General features: G+C 40.6%; 1 protein-coding gene across 4 annotated transcripts in view; it reads left to right on the top strand.

Moving 5' to 3' along the window:
- LOC131103025 (astrotactin-2-like) overlaps nucleotides 1–18,412 on the top strand; it is a 239,522-nt gene that overhangs the window by 160,379 nt on the left and 60,731 nt on the right. For all 4 annotated transcript variants that reach the window (XM_058048873.1, XM_058048853.1, XM_058048863.1 and 1 more), the window contains 2 exons: nucleotides 294–460; nucleotides 2,663–2,851. In XM_058048873.1, coding sequence (XP_057904856.1) covers nucleotides 294–460; nucleotides 2,663–2,851 — 356 coding nt within the window. The remainder of the gene's footprint in view (nucleotides 1–293; nucleotides 461–2,662; nucleotides 2,852–18,412) is intronic.

An 18,412-nucleotide genomic window follows, 5' to 3' on the forward strand; every position in this document is an offset into this window, starting at 1 on the left:
CATAAGAAGGATGATTGCTAGCCCGAAATATACAGCTGCCTGCATCTGGCAAGCGTCGGGTAATAAGTGAGCTGAGGTGCTGTCATATTTTTGGGAATTTACACTTTTGCCTCTTTGATTCTCCCTCTGCTGACACCCGCTGCTCCACTCCCCCCTCTGATCCATCAGGCTACCTTCGGCTCCTCGGTGACGCCTGATTAAAATGCATGTGCTGACCTCTGTGTCTTCCTCCGCTTCTTCTGTCTCTTATCTTCCCCCATCCTCCTCTCCCCCGTCTGCGTCCTCGCGTGCAGTGTCCTAGTGGGCTGAGGCCGGTGAAGGATGGCTCCGGTTGCTATGACTACTCCAGGGGCATCGACTGCACGGACGGCTTCAACGGGGGCTGCGAACAGCTGTGTCACCAGCAGCTCGTACCTCACGAAGACGAGCCCGGATCCAGCAATGTGCTCATGTACTGCGGGTGAGCTTCACAAATATTCCGCAGAAATGTAGTAGTATTCCACAGAATATATATACATAGAGGACAGGATATTGTTGCATCGTTGAGGGGTGTGTCTGGCTTCCCAGCATGCATTGTGGCACAAAAGTGACATTCATTTTCTACCACTTATCCTCACGAGGGTCGCGGGGGTGCTGGAGCCTATCCCAGCTGTCTTCGGGTGAGAGGCGGGTGGCCAGCCAATCACAGGGCACATATAGACAAACAACCATTCACACTCACATTCATACCTATGGACAATTTGGAGTGGTCAATTAACCTAGCATGTTTTTGGAATGTGGGAGGAAACCGGAGTACCTGGAGAAAACCCATGCATGCACGGGGAGAACATGCAAACTCCACACAGAGATGGCCAAGTGAACTCGGATCTCTTAGCTGTGAGGTCTGCGCGCTAACCACTTGACCTCTGTGCAGCCCCCAAAAGTGACATGTTTAAGGTTAATATTGTTGTTTGATTGTTGGGACATACTATAATATACTGTATAAGTACACAAGTATTTAATGCTACTGCTAAAACATACAAATTACGACGTGTAGAAACACTGCCTTGGCGTGTACACCTTTTGGCGATACTATGGATGGATGGATGGATGTCTATGGGGCTTGCATTACTGGGCAAGCCCATAATAATGTGGAGAATAAATAGATGACATCAAATACGGTATTATGACATTATATATTATGTATATAATATATTATATTGTGTAATGTAATATTCATTCATTCATTTTCTACCGCTTTTTCCTCACGAGGGTCGCGGGGGTGCTGGAGCCTATCCCAGCTGTCTTCGGGCGAAAGGCGGGGTACACCCCTGACCGGTCGCCAGCCAATCACAGGGCACATATAGACAAACAACCATTCACACTCACATTCATACCTATGGACAATTTGGAGTGGCCAATTAACCTAGCATGTTTTTGGAATGTGGGAGGAAACCGGAGTACCCGGAGAAAACCCACGCACGGGGAGAACATGCAAACTCCACACAGAGAATATAATGTATATAATATATTATATATATTATGACATCAAATATATATATTACTGGTTGTATTTTACAATATTAGCATCTACTTTCATTGTCATCACTGATACTCTGATACAATAAAATCTGCAAAGAACAAAGAAGCAAAAATAAAACCTGTGTGCTTGGGTGGAATGATGAATAAAACACAACTAATATTCTGAAATTTTGGTCCAGAAGTTGAATAAAAAATGAATAAAAAGCCAAACAATAATGAGGCATGACGGGACAAGAGCCAGGAGCGTTGAGTTTTTTTTATTTATTTGGGCAAATACACGAAACACCACAGTGCATCTCCCACACCAATCAAAATGCAACTCTCTTGTTTTCCCCTGTTATTATTGTCATTGTAATATTATTGTTATTATCATTATTATTATTATCATTATTGTTATAATATTTATCATTATTACCATCATTATAATCATCATTAATATTACCATTTTCATCATTATTGTTGACATTTTTTTTTTATTATTTAATTTTACAGACTTCATTGCTTCTTGTAGAGTGCTGTATCATTCCATCTGTTATTTTCTGAAATCTGCAGTATTTGTGCTTTTATTGTCAATTTATTAGCCCACTTTTTTGTGACATTTACATATCATTGTCTGGATTGCATGTGTCTAATCTTGTGCATTAAAAAACAAGAACTTGAGACTAAAATTCAAGGACGTCAATGTCAACTTTCTGAGACGTCTATGCCAGACTGAGCAAGTGTAAAGATGGCCGCATCCTCTAGTGTTTGGTTCATGCTACTCAATACACTTCATGTGTTATGCTAACACCGACTGTTAATTAACTCTGCAGCAGGGCTTTTTATAATTGGCTGTCATTGTTGAGAACATTTCTACTGATTTCTGATGCACAATTCAGCGACGGCCATCTGCTGATGATTTGCATAACTCGTGCCTGGATGGGCTGCCTGGATTGTGCTCACATGGAACTGCTGCAAACTCCTGGTCAAGGACAATCTAACCATCAATGTAGCGCTAGCTTCATTTTCCACACATTAGCCTGACTGATGCCCTAATTGAAGGACAGCGGACCGGGATGTGAAACTGGCCGAGCAGGCTGTCTTTCACTGGAATATGGCGAATCCATCAATCACGCTTCCATTTCTTTCTCCTCCTCCTCAGGTGTGTGCAGGAGTACAAACTGGCGTCGGACGGGCGCTCCTGTCTTTTGCAGTCCGACAACTGCGAGGGACCCAAATGTCCGCGGAAGGCGGCTCACTTCAACGACACCTTGTTCGGGGAGATGCTGCATGGATACAACAACAAGAGCCAGCAGGTCAACCTGGGACAGATTTTCCAGATGACCTTCAGGTAAATTAGCGTGCATGATCGCATCCTCCGTGTTAGCATCAGTGTCTCTCCAAAAGCCAAAACGTGTCCTGGCCGCACTGGATTACTGATGTTGAATCAGCAATCTTCCCCAACGAGTATTATCGTTTACTTACAACAATATTTGGACGTATTTGCATATATTATACTTCATGCCACAAACAGACACAAAATGGACGTCTTTGCAAAAGTACAACATAGCTAAGCTATAGATTCATTTTCACTGATCCGCCAAGCCTGTGCCAAAAAGCCACCGCGTGACACGTTCAAGTACAAGCACCTTCCATAAAGTTACCCTTCTGGTACCACAAACCCATCTGTTGCCACGGCAGCAGCGGCTGCAGTAGAGAGGTATTTCATTCGTATTTGAGTACCTGGAAGCGGATTTTGAAATTGTTCCAATACAATTAATTCCCCAGCACAGCCGAAGGTGGAAAACAAGTGTTTTATTAGCATTTAGCAAAAGTGTTTTATTAGCATTTTCAGGTTTCTGGCAGACTTCAACATTCATTTGGGTTTGACATCAAAATCCAAATATGAGACCACAGAGAAGCACAACTCGAGAAGCACAAAACAAGTCCATCCATCTCTCTTTAAATGGTGGCAACAACCTCAGGTTATTTACATGAAAATAATAATAATTCATAATGCCGCCTACAGAGAACATACTAACTCCTTATTTCTAAAATCACAAATACTTCAACTTGCTGATATAGTTCATCTTCAAACAGCTAAAATAATGCATAAGGCTAAAAATAACCAATTACCTGAAAATGTCATCCAATACTTCTCTACAAGAGAGGAGAAATATGATCTCAGGGAAGAACTACATTTGAAACACTTATATGCTAGGACTACGTTAAAAAGCCATAGCATTTCAGTATGTGGAATCAAACTATGGGATGGATTGAGTAAGACCCTCAAACAATGCACAACGATGAGCCAATTCAAGAAACAATACAAGCAGTCTTGAACCAGTCATGATGTGCTATATATATCACTATATTGACAGTTACTATGGTATCCATTATGTCATTGGATGGTCATATCACCTTGTACTTCGGTACATGACAAAAATAAAAAATTCAAAAATTCAAAAAAAAAAAAAAACTTAAACTATATTAGGAAAGCAGGAAGTGAACAAATATAACAATTACTGATTGTAAAAGTACCAGATGGAGGGGTAGGATTTAATAAGCTTTGCTTCTTCCTACTCCTTTTGGACATGTGGAACTGTGAACTGATTATGTGATGCATTCAATTGTAATCGGATGCATGTTCAAATGAAATTAAACCATTACCATTACTATTATGAAAATGGCATCCAGACCTCGACATTCCTCCCATTTATGTTCCGACTGCAACATCAACATTTTGTTTTGCTGCTCAAATAGTAATCCTGTGTCTGAAAGCAAAGAGCTGACCTACTTCAAGAAGAATCTGATTCTTGTTCAATTAAACCCAACTCCAGCAATTTTACATGTAGTGCAGCTTCGCTGTTTCAGCCATGCAGCCATGAACCCCTCATCCGTTTATAAATGCAGACCAGCTAAATAAACAAAAGCCCAGACAGAACAGAAGAATACAAACCGAGACTAACCCCCTGATGCTTTGGCATCCCCGCACCCCCCACTAGACTAGCAAGTCCCCCCCACTATCTAAACTGCTAGCAAAAGTCAAATGAATGCATTTGATGGCAACCATTTGCTCCACCATGAGACCCAAGTGGTTGGAGTCCCTGATTCCCTCCCAGCAAAGGAAATGCATTTTAATATGTTAACAGCATTATGGGATAGAGCTGCTCTATAGGAGTCACAACTCAAGACAAAGGAATGGAAAATGAGCATAATAGATCCCCTTATGTAATCTACTGATGTTATGCATGATGGTCGTTTGGATGCTGATGTTTTATTTCGGTGACAACCGTCCAACCTCAGGTCCCACTGCACCTCGTTGTTGTGTCACTGGTGAACTATATTGAACATTCGGTCTTCTCCACATCTCTAAGGACACATTATCATGAGCAACAGTGTTCCCTTGCTGCACTGTAGAAAAAGAAAAAAAGAAAGAAAGAAAACATAAAGACAGGATGAAAGAGCCTTGACATCTCGCAGTCGCACAATTGGCTCTCTGCTACTTTGTGTTGTGTCGGTTCAGCCCGTGTGAGTGACAAGCAGTGCAGAGAGTGACATCTCAAGGTTTTGGGAGGATTGAGACTTTATCCCTTCTGTCAGCCCGCCCGCCCGCCAAGGTGCTGCTCGTTGATAAAAGTCGCATGTGACGAAAAAGCTCCTGTATGGAGATGATGAGCGGTTATCTAAGCAGAATTACAGCAGGCCCCGTATCACCCCCCCCCCCCCCCCCCCCCCCCTCTCCTCGCTGGCTGCCTTCTATTTGCACACGTGCATGCTACACTGACACTTTTCAAGGGCACACCATTTCGGCGTCCCCCCCTCAGGTCATGATAGCCCTGCTTGGCTAAACACACCCTGAGGCTGGCCTGTGTATCGTGTAATGATGTGATTCATGTTGCTTAGACATGCAACTTTATCATAAACCTGCTGAAAACATCTGAAAAGTGGAAAGCAGCAGGTTGGAATCTGTATGTCTACAATATGTCAGCATTCATAACATCATTTAAGAACTACTTCCACATTTCAGTCCAGATGCACAACTTTAAAAAGGGCACCTATGATGCCTTTTTTCACCTTTCTGACCTATAAAAGTAGTTAGAATGTTCCGAACCTGGGGAGACAGGTTCTCCATCACTGCCCCCACCCTCTGGAACTCTTTGCCCAATTCACTCCGTGCTTGCACCGACGTTCCCACTTTCAAAAAACAACTCAAAACCCACCTGTTTAAATCCGTTTTTAATGTCTAACTTTTTATACCGGTCGAGTGGTTCGCGCGCAGACCTCACAGCTAGGAGACCAGGGTTCAATTCCACCGTCGGTCATCTGCAGGCATGGGTTTTCTCCAGGTACTCCGGTTTCCTCCCACATTCCAAAAACATGCTAGGTTAATTGGCGACTCCAAATTGTCCATAGGTATGAATGTGAGTGTGAATGGTTGTTTGTCTATGTGTGCCCTGTGATTGGCTGGCGACCAGTCCAGGGTGTACCCCGCGTCTCACCCGAAGACAGCTGGGATAGGCTCCAGCACCCATTGCGACCCTTGTGAGGATAAGCGGTAGAAAATGAATGAATGAATGAACTTTTTATACCTGACTGCTGTGCCCCGCCCCGCTTTTAGCCTTGTTTTAGCTCTGAATGAATGTTTGGATATTATTATTATTATTAATTATTATTATTTTAATGCATCGTTTACTCTGTTTTTACTCTGAGTACTGAGTACTCTGGAAAGCACTATACAATATTATTATTATTATTATTAATGTTGGATTCTGGTGTTAAACCACCAAAGTTTGAGATCAAGAGGTTTGTGCCTTTGGAAGTGAGCCCTGAGAGAAGTTTGGGATCTGGGCTCGGAACGCTCGGTTTCCGCGTGGCTCATGGTGACGTCCTCCTTATATGGGCGTGCCCGGGTACAGGCTCAACTTCCCATGGCCAGATTGTGGCTGTGTGTGATGTTGGCATGCCTACCATGCATGGTTGTTCCGGGCTAACGCTAACTACTGTGTTGTCCCTCCCATGCTGTGCTCCTTGCTACGCACTGGTCATATTTATTTTACCCAGCATGCTTCCGTTGCCTTTTCATCACAGACAAGCACAAAGCACACAGGGGTATAATACCCCCCCTCCCCTAATTAAACGTGTATTACCACATGTCAGCTCACAAGAGCACTTCCATCGCTTATGAAATCCACTGCGACTTTTTGTTGAAGGAAGAAAAAAAGCTTGTATTCCGAATGACTCGGTCCCTGTGCATATGCTCTACTTTTTTTTAATATATTTATAGCAATATGTAAATGCTAAATTATTATTCACCTAATCCCTCCCAAGCACCACGCCACCATCCCCACCCTCATGTAGCTTTGATATGCAGATGCCGAATTTCACCTCCCGCCGATTCCCACGTCACCTTTTGGTGAAACATCCCATGATTTCAGTGAAAGCTAACCGCCCCACGAGTTGTGTATTGTAGAAAGAAATTGCTGTGATTTATAACTCTATTGCACACATTTTGTCTCAAATTGATCTCACTCGGCGCCGTGTCTCTCAAGCAGGCCCGGGGAATGAATTTGTGCTGTTATGGAATTACAGCACATTACCATTTCTCGCAAGGCGTGTATTTGGGGGGGGGGGGGGTGATAAAGTTGCACGTGTTAATGTAAATGTTACGGTTGAGAGCAATTCCATTACACCTTGTATGCGATATAACTTGGAATTTGACAAGCCGGCATATGAAGTATGTATAGTTTCAGTTTTTTATTTCCATATTTTCTGCTCATAAAACAGCCGCTTTGAGTGTTGTCACGCTTCTGGTCTCAATACATCTACATCTATTTATATTCATATCAGTCCGTCCAAAAGGCTGCTTTTTGTCCTAATCCAGCAATACGACACAAACAAAGACGCTTGTAGTACATGGGAATTCAACTCGAGTTGTTTGCTGTCTTTGAATGCCTCATGGCTCGTAATAACATAATCATCATCATCATAAAGCGTCCTTTAGATGTACTGCTATTAAAGAGATGAGTGCTAGCCGCTATCTGGTAGCTTTTTTTATTTTATTTTATTTCAAATATATGAAACATTACTGTGCATTTCTTACATAAATCAAAATATAACTTTGCATTATTTACATTTGTATTCAACTATCTAATCACAAACCCAAAAGGAGTAGGCTGAAGCAAAAGCTAATTAATGCCTACCCCTTTTTGCAAGATATAATCATGTTCATGCCACTGTCTTGTTTTCCCCTATTATTATTATCATTGTAATATTCATTCATTCATTCATTTTCTACCGCTTTTCCTCACAAGGGTCGTGGGGGGTGCTGGAGCCTATCCCAGCTGTCTTCGGGCGAGAGGCGGGGTACACCCTGGACTGGTTGCCAGCCAATCACAGGGCACATATAGACAAACAACCATTCACACTCACACTCATACCTATGGACAATTTGGAGTGGCCAATTAACCTAGCATGTTTTTGGAATGTGGGAGGAAACCGGAGTACCCGGAGAAAACCCACGCATGCACGGGGAGAACATGCAAACTCCGCACAGAGATGGCCGAGGGTGGGAATGGAACCCTGGTCTCCTAGCTGTGAGTTCTGCGTGCTAACCAGTCTTGTTTTCCCCTGTTATTATTATCATTGTAATATTATTATTGTTATTATCATTATCATTATTAGGGCTCGAGCACTGACAGTGCGAAAGCCCTTTTGTAATCGTAATGTTTATTATTATTATCATTATTGTTATAATCTTTATTACCATTATTATTGTTATTATTATTGAGTCCAAGGTTGTTTTCCTATGGAGTTATTAATACAGTACATACCAATATGATGCAGTATGTAGTGTCCCATCATTGGATGAGTTAAACAGAATGACAAAGTGCACTCAACCTTTAACTCCAATCTGAGGACACCATAGCCGTTGTTCTAGCAGCTAAACCAGACATGAGTTGCAGTCTCGTCACCATACACTAATCTCATTTTCACTTCTTATAATTATGCCAGCCAAGAGTAAGGATTTGCTTAAACATTAATCTCATTTTCACTTCTTATAATTACACCAGCCAAGAGCCAGGCTTTGCTTATGAGTCTCATCTAAGTCGTCATATTTGGACTTAAAGGAGTTGGGAAAGTCTCTGCGAAACGGAGGACGACTTAGTTGTGCAAATGGGATGCGTGTACTGTAATGCATCTTGTGTTGCTACACGTAATGAGCAAATACAGTAGAAGAGGAATGGAAAGTGCATCTGATTCTTCTTAGCAAACACACGTCTCAAAGCGAGACCCTGACTAGCGAGAGTAATTGCTGACTCTCGCTTCCCATATGTTCCTGCTGTAATTCCCTGTAATTATCTCCTTCTCCCGCTCGTGCGGGTGGTTTGCAGACAAACGTTTAAAAGGCAATTTCTCTCCCGCTTAATGAGTAGCCGTGTGGCAATGAGCAGGACTGGTTGGACGGAGGGTTAAGTTGTGTCCTTACACTTTTGCGTGTTACAAAATTACTCAGGGCCATTGTCTAATTCTTTTTTTTCTTTTTCTTTTTCTTTCTTTTTTTTTAACTAATTGGTATAAATTATTAATATTATTACCGCATGACATGGTCAGCGCATGGCAAATCGTGATTAACGTCAAGGCAGTAAGCTACTCTACACAAGAGGGTTCATGTTCATCATGTTCTGCCTCCTGCTAGTCTCTAATCAGGAAGTGACAAAATAAGGCATAAGACCACCATTTTTGGTCATTTTGATTACATCCGATGATATATCTTGCAAATTTCCCCATGGTGATGAATAAAGTATCTACAGTAAACCTCAGATATATCGGATTCAATTGTTCCCACTGGTTTTGTCCGATATAAGCGAAATCTGTTATATGCGTATACCGGAAAATGTCCGTTTTACGCATATATCGGATTTATATCCGGTATATGCGTAAATCGGATTTTATCCGTTATAAAAAGGCACTTCCTTGACTATGTTTCCAATGTACCTGGACTGGGCAATGAAAAGAGACGTAAGGTAATGAGAATTTAACTTTATTGGACTCTGAGCATAACAAATTGTTAATTAAGCTAGGCCCTGTTACGCCCGTCAGGCCTACGTTATTTCCAATAGTGAGGTTAAGATCTCATTCACTGCTGTGCTAGTATTATGGACGTCACTCACTTTTATATGTGTCCTAAATCTGGAGCCAGGAGAAAGACAATAGCCAGTGACATCAACAAGATTAGCATAACGATGCGGCCATCCGATATATGCGAGGGAAATTTCATGGAAATGCATTGGAACGGGACTGGAGATTTTGTCCGAAATAGGCGAAATCCGTTATAAAAAATCGGATATATGCAATGAATTTTTATTGGAAATGCAGTACAGAAAAATCGGTTCTTTTTTATCTGTCCGTTGTGAGCGAATTTCTGATATATCCGAGTCCGATATATCCGAGGTTTACTGTAACTACCTACCTACCTACCATATCTTGCAGGATGCATGGTGGCCTAGTAGTTAGACATAGACATAGACATAGACATAGACATAGACATAGACATAGACATAGACATAGACATAGACATAGACATAGACATAGACATAGACATAGACTTTCTTTATTGTCATTGCACAATAACACAGCAGTGAAATTGCCAACGAAATGTCGTTGCCTGGCTCCTGTGTAATAATAGATAATAAATAATAATGTGGAGAATAAATAGATGACATCAAATATGAACAATGTACAACGTAAACAGTAATTTGTACAAATAATTTAAATAATTTAGAATAAATAACAATAATTTAAAGTTTTGGTTGTGCGTGTGGGCAGGTAGAGGGGCTTATTTGGCATTGAGCAGTCTGATTGTGGTTGTTCTACAGTGGATGCTGCAGAGCCTTCTCCCCGACGCCAGGCGAGAAAACAGTCCATGCTGGGGGTGTGTGGGGTCAGAGTAGATCCGACGGGTTCTTGATACGCAGCGGGTGTTTTGCTATGTCCTTAATGGGGGGGGGGGGGGGGGGGGGGCAATGATCTTCTCATTGGTAGTAGTTAGCATGTTGTGCTGTGATTGTGGGGGTTTTCCTGGCCTGTGTTCTCAATATGGGCCGCATATTGAGGACCAGAAAAGAACTCACAACGAGCTTGTCAACCCATTGGAACTTGCAGGAAGACATTACTCAATATAACGGTCTGATTCACGTTGTCATCTTACAAAGAACTCTAAACTCATCACGCAGCAACTTAACACGCAAAAGATAACTAGGAAATGCACACGAAAAAATAACAGTTTAAAATAAAAAATTTAAAAAACAGCAGCTGTTTAAATTTAGTCTCATGATGCACTTCTTCCCAGCAAAACCGATTCATTCAGTTGCCTCTGTCCACCAGAGGGCGCTAGAGGAACCAAAGGCTTCACTGTACAGCAGAAATGAGGGTACAAAAAATACGAAATTTGGAGATACTTGGTTTTCATCGAACTATAGTCCACCTGTCTTCATTCTGGACAACAGTGAAGCTCCACAGAGACCACATTTGATTTAAAGCACATTCTCTCTCTCTCTCTCTCTCTCTCTTTCTCTGTCTCTCTCTCTCTCTCTCTCTCATGATAACTGTCCTCAAAACCGCCACTGTCCGGACAGATGAAACTGAAATGAAACGTGGAATGAGTTAGGCGGCCGTGAATGTTTTATTTGATATTTTTTCAGTCTGGTATTTGTCCTTGTATGAGTCAGAGCTCGTGTAAGTCTTCCCGAGGCGTTCGCTCGCTGGTCAGCTCATACGAGACGAGGCGGCACCTCTAATGCAACCTGGCTTAATAAGTGACCATGTCAAAGCGGCTTACCGCTAACTGGCCTCAGTTTGAGGCAGAGGTAGAGATAAGGGTTTATTCCAGAGCAAAAGTGCAAAATACATAGACATGCTCGACTCAAGACTGAAAAGTTAGTGGAAAAAACCTACAGTGCATAAATAAAGTAGAAGAAGAAGAAGAAGAACACCCCAAAGACCGACCTAGACTAAAGAGCATAATCGTGTTTCTGTGCTGGTTGTTTTGAATTAAAGAAGAAAGCATTTTTTTTAGGAAAAATGATTTTAAGACAACAATGTGTGCTTCAGGTAAACTTCGATCCAGCGACTGTACCTTAAATATCATTTAAAATTCTTCTCTAATCCATGACATAATGCCGTTTGGTCCTTTATCATCTTGGGTGTGACATCATTCACCCAAACAATGGTGGCTACTAAACACTACCAACTGACCTCCTGAATAAAACGGGTAGACATCAGCCTGGGATAATAACAAACGGCATGGACATAGTGACGGGTCGGAACTGAAACCTGGTTCAGTACCTTAAACATTGACCTCAATCCATTTCTTTGAACAATAATAAAACTTACCTTCAGAATAAAAGAGCAAGAACTTTCATTCATTCATTCATTTTCTACCGCTTTTTCCTCACGAGGGTCGGGGTACACCCTGGACTGGTCGCCAGCCAATCACAGGGCACATATAAACAAACAACCATTCACACTCACATTCATAACTATGGACAATTTGGAGTGGCCAATTAACCTAGCATGTTTTTGGAATGTGGGAGGAAACCGGAGTACACGGAGAAAACCTAGCAGGAACTTGATAACTGAAATATTCAATTTCATGAAAACTAAGAGTTTTAAGAAGAGACTGAAATAAAACCCTTATTTTGTGTCCAAATTGGGTGCAACTACACTAAAAATCGATATGTTTCTTGCTCTTTCTTTTAAACAACAACGACTAAAAGCCTGGGGAGCTTTGACACGAACCACCAGTGTCTCATTAACTTGTCACTTTCTTTTGGATATTTAGAATCAATGTGAAATATTAAAAGAAAATACTAAATGTGGACACAAATGGACTTTAATGAAGTTATTATATGAAGCTATTGTCATGTTTGTGAGGCTTGTTCTGTGTTGGAGAACGCATTCAATGGCACAAAAAAGCTTGGATTTTTCCACTCGGCTTCCTTGCTACTTGTGCTGAAATCACCTTGTGCAGCTTGTCAGCCAACCGGTGGCAGACCGGAGGGTGAAAAATGAGAATATGCAGCATAAAGCATCAAAGTGTCAACGTTTGATGGAGTTGCCACACGGGGGGTTAGCTAACAATGCTTGTCAGTGATAGATGGCTTCAGCCGCCTGCTGGCTTTTAATGAAGAAAAGCTGCAAGGAGTGGTTTTGGACTAAGGCTAAAAAGGCTGAATTAGAGGTGGATGGTTTTAGTATTGATTCATGAACTTAGCGGCCAGGCGGTGGACTCAGTAGTCGTGTAATTTTGCATCCCCTCTCGTCTGCTATTTGTCTCCATCCTGCGACTTTTACAATATTTACCACTTATACATTATTCATAGATGTTTTTCCTCACTTTTATCCAATTATATGAAGTTGGCTGCATTCGGGATTCACGCTTCTCGGCTTGGCCGAATGGCAAATGACATTTTGCATGATACGATCTCCAGTGGCGCTTGGTCATTTGATATTGACTGGCAGGGGGGGCAGATAGCATAATGACATCTAATCACACCTTAATGCCACCCCCGTCCATTTGTCACTAAGCAGTCCAGGGGACAAAAGATCACCGATAGAATGGATCATTTGCAACAGCCGTTTCCTTTATTCTGTTTTCCCTTTAAATTGCTTAACAGAGAAACCTTTTATTTCTTTTATCTCACAGCATTTTTTTAAAGGACACTTTAAAAAGGATTTGATGTTGTTTTTTAAAAAAAAAAATGCTGAACTTTACCTATTGTATTCCATGTCTTTCTAGAAGGATTTATTTCATAAATAGTGATGCACATGACTATTTAATTACATTTGTTTTGGTTGTTGTTAACCTGTGAGGATACGAGGCATCCACAACATATGGAGGGATGGATGGATTATGATGATTATTAACAGTGGCGTCATTAGGCCTATTTTAGGGGGGATGTTCTTTTTGGGTTTTTTTACAAAAAAAATCAATAAAAAATTTGTAAAAGTTTTTGTTGATTTTTCAATCAATAAAATCTTTTTAAAAAATTTAATTGATTTTTCAATCAATAAAATGTTTTTAAAAATTTGTATTGATTATTTTTCAATATTTTTTTATTTATTGATTTTTCAATTAATAAAAATGTTCTAAAAATTTGTATAGATATTTTGGGTTTTTTTTTACAAAAAAATCAATACAAAATTTTTAAAAATCAATTAAAAATATCTAATTATTTATGGGGGGGCTTAAGAACAGCCCCCCTAAAATAGGCCTAATGACGCCACTGTTAATAATCATCATAATCCATCCATCCATATGTAGTGGATGCCTCGTATCCTCACAGGTTAACAACAACAAAAACCAATGTAATATTTGACAAATTGTATATAATAGGGCAAAAGCAGGCTAATAAGCAAGCCAATAAGCAGGCTAATACTAGTAGTAATAATCAGAATAAGAATAATGATGATAGTAATAATAATAGGCTAATTAATAATATAATAATGGTTATTATATCATTAATCACTGTCCGCTGGACAGAATGGTTCCAGAGCTTGAGCAGCGGTTTTGCAGTGTAGATTGTGTGTACTTGTGTACATTTAATGGTGGCCTAAAACAATTGAGTATCTCTACTAAATCTGTTCAAAAGTGGGAAAATGATATCCCGGTTCTTGTTCCTTATTTGTTTTTGGGATTTTTGGATTTTTTGGAATGTCTACTACATTCATTCATATCCTGTGCATCTCCAAGGCCCTAAGCCCCCCATGTCCTCAGAACCTAGTGACACCCCTGATTATGAATATATATACAGTATAAATTATCCCATAGAGTATTGTATTAGTTTTCATCATTTAGGATGGTAGATGAATACATATGTACTGTATCATAATAACTATATGATGATGGTTATTAAAAGTATCTCATTATGTATTTCAAAATACCATTAAAAAGACATAGACGTGTATCCACGCATCAGTAAGTTCTCGAAGGTCACAAGGTGCCCACTGACAGAGGTTGTTAAATTGACCAATATCCGGTACCGAGATCTCCTCCTCATCAGCATCTCGCAGCATCCTGCTGCTCGTGCTCGTGTTCACATTTAAATCGCACCAGGGTTATTAAAATAAAGACACAAACACGACTATTACAATCATTCAACATCCGCTGCTGTTTCCCAGAATTCTTTCCTCCGTCTTGCCTTTCTGTTCCATGCCTTTCCTGCAAAGGCTGGCTAATTATCCCATTTATTGTTAAATCCAAACAGCGTGGCAGCCGCAGAAATTGCCGGCATGCTGTGTCATGGATGTATTGTGCCTAGTTTTCCGCTACTTAAGGGAGAGAAGATTGCGAGATTGCTGATGACTCCTTTGCAACGACATGCAAAAGCACAATTATTGTTATCTCCTCACAGCTGTCGCGTGTAGTTCTTATCTTTTTTTTTTTTTCTTTTTAATAATCAAATCCCTGGAAGAAGGACCGGGATTGTTTTCATGTCCTGGAGAAGATGTAGACCGATATGGAGCATCTGGAGACATCATTCGCCTTGGGCTGCATTTGCATTTACACTGCAGGTCTTTAGACTCAATTGGGATTCATAACATGCATTTAATTTCTTATGTTTCTTTTTGTCTTTAAACGCTACTTATTTATCCACTGAATGAATATTGGTCAGCAACAACACAGAGGTAAACACACACTATAAGACGACCATTTTTTTCCTTATTTACTGTACTGAGCCGAATATAAGACAAACCATAAAATGAGACCTGCTTAGGGAGAGGTAGCCACATGTTGGTTTTCTTATATAGTGTACATTTCTAGACCCCGACTATAAGACAACCTGTTCAAATCATATTTTCCGTATTGACCAGAATATAAGACGATCCTGAATATACGATGACCCGTCTCTGTGAAGACCTCTTCTTGGACAAACGTTGCAGCTGCATCTCTGTTTGCATCTATAAATCTCTAGACCAGGGGTCTCAAACACGCATCCCGTGGGCCAAATGTGGCCCGCAGGACACTAGTTTGATATGAAAGTTTAATGTTAGTGCGTCCCGCGCAAGTTTGATATGGATGCTGTATGGTATCATGTACCCAGAAAAAAATATTACGTTTGATTAATGTTCATGTTAAAGGTTAAATAACTGTTAATAGTTATCCTCCCTATCCGTGTGGAAGTGGTAAGTTTTTGGCTATTTAAGTTTAAAGGAAATAACTTGAAGGCCACCATTTAGGTCGCTAGCTCTCTAGTTTGCGAGTTAGCATGTGTCTCAAGACCCTGCAGTTGCGCAATATGTTGTAAATTAAAAAAAGTATTAATGTGTCTATAGTCGTGTTTTGTCATGTCTACAGAGCTCTAATAATGCTTTGTTAATTTTAATCTGAAAAAAAATAATTTGTCTACCCACCAACTATATGTGGTTTCTTAAGTTTTTTATTATTTGTTATTTGTTATTCTGTTTTATTATTATTATTATTATATTTATTCATTTATTACTGATTGATTTTCTTTATTCTTGATTTTATTTTTAATCTTATTTTGTGTAGAAAAATAAATTAATAAATTATTATTATTATATAGATATTTGAGAACAGTGGAATGTTTTATCAGAGCTTTTCTTGTAGAAAATTGGAACCAAAGCGGCGTTTTTAAAAAAAAAATTGATTTTAATGAATGCGTTTTTTGGGGGGAAAACCTGATGCGGCCCAGTCTCACCCAGACCCTAGCTCCAGTGGCCCCCAAGTAAATTGAGTTTGAGACCCCTGGTCAAGACTGTATCTTGAACACATGAGTAGTTGGCGGTCCAGTTTTGTGGCCACAAATCAGCTCTGGCTGAGCTCCTGGTGTCCCTGGCTAGAACACCCAGGATAGAAGACGGATGAGTGGTTAGATTCTGACAGTATTGCCTTGCAGGGACTAAGCAAAATTTGGTACTACAACAAATACTTGACAGTACTTATTTAAGTCTCCTATTTTCGGATATCTCGGAGCTAATCCAGCATGCTGCAGCTTCCGACGTAAAACACCCTGTGACCTGCACAGCACTGGCACCCAGTGGTGACGAGCGCACGCTTCAGAAAGACTGTTGTTATCCCAAGAGGACACCAAGGACACATCCCTCCTTTCCCTAAGAGGTATGGGCTTTGTCCACTCAAAAGATTTACAGACCCTCCCTCTCTGTGGAAAAGTAGGCGTCCTTCTGACACCTCCCAACTCCTCAGCAACCCCCCTCGTGGCTGCAGGTCTCACCTTATCGCAGCCATAATCGCTTCTTTTCTGTCTCCTGCTCACCTCCTGAACCCACTCTGAGCCAAAAATGACCTCTCATCCCACCGACGTTTTGTCATTTCTGTCTTGTGCACTGCAGTACTTTTTTTTTTTCATTTTGTAAACACTTCTTAACAGTTGCCCCTAATCAAAAAGCAATTACATGCTGCAGTCTTATATAAACCACAGAAATATTAAGCTTGATCGTATTTGTGGACTCATAGTATTTAGCGTTTGCTTTGTCCTTGGCACAGAGAAAGAGGGACATCTAGTGGACGTTTAGGATGGTGCACTGTTTCTTACTAATGTTTTAGTTTTTTCCGCCATACAGATCCTTTTAAATTACATGTTAAGTGTAAACATGCAACTGTGGATAATTATTCAAATTTTTATGTTTATTTTGTAAAACTATATTATCCTTTTCATGAGTGTTTTAATTATTTATTAGATCTTTTTTTTATTTGCAATTATTGTATCGTCATTATTGTTTTATTCTACTACTACTACTACTAATAATAATAATAATAATAATAATAATAATAATAATAATAGGGCTTCACGGTGGTCAAGTGGTTAGCGTGCAGATCTCACATCTAGGAGACCAGGTTTCAATTCCACCCTCAACCATTTCTGTGTGGAGTTTGCATGTTCTCCCCGTGCATGCGTGGGTTTTCTCCGGGTACTCCGGTTTCCTCCCACATTCCAAAAACATGCTAGGTTAATTGGCGACTCCAAATTGTCCATAGGTATGAATGTGAGTGTGAATGGTTGTTTGTCTATATGTGCCCTGTGATTGGCTGGCCACCAGTCCAGGGTGTACCCCGCCTCTCGCCCGAAGACAGCTGGGATAGGCTCCAGCACCCCCGCGACCCTCGTGAGGATAAGCGGTAGAAAATGAATGAATGAATAATAATAATAATAAATGAGGTTAATTGTCCATAGGTATGAATGTGAGTGAATGCTTGTTTGTCTATATCTGCTTTATGGTTGCCAGATAGCTTCAGTTTTTCATGTATTTCCTTATTTTTCTATTTTTTGTTGCTGATTGCCTGGGAAGTTTGAAATGGTTCTTACTGCTGTATAATTAGAGAGCCATACACTCCATTTTTTGAAACAATAATAACAACCATAATAAGCATTCAACTCAAATTGCAAACCAAAAATGGCATTTAGCATTATTAAATATTCTGTTAATATTGCTCAATTAGCAGATAAGCCAGAAGAGACTGGGCTCATTGTACCGCCTTGTGCTTAGGATTTGTTTGTGTATTGGGTACTTGTGTTACCGTGGGAATTAGAACGTCTTTGTCACCACAAAGATCCACAGTGGCGTCTTCCACGTGGATGCTGGACGGCCAACACCGACAATACAGTGTTGGCATTGTGAGGCGAGCCATTCAAATGCCGTGAGGTCCAGCCGTTATTGGAATGGACTTGTTGACGTTGGATCGTCTTAAGAAGCAGAAGGCTAGTGATAGCACTTGGGACTACATGGTGTAAACAACTATTGTTACACTCCATCAAGGGAAGAATCATGACAGTGATGGCTGCGTGCAACAAGCATAACAAAGTATTTGCATGGAAGCCATCAGCTCTTTGCTCCCTAAATTGGCCTCATCGGACATGGAGATAGAAAT

Source organism: Doryrhamphus excisus, chromosome 2, assembly GCF_030265055.1.
Source record: "Doryrhamphus excisus isolate RoL2022-K1 chromosome 2, RoL_Dexc_1.0, whole genome shotgun sequence".
Taxonomy (NCBI): domain Eukaryota; kingdom Metazoa; phylum Chordata; class Actinopteri; order Syngnathiformes; family Syngnathidae; genus Doryrhamphus; species Doryrhamphus excisus.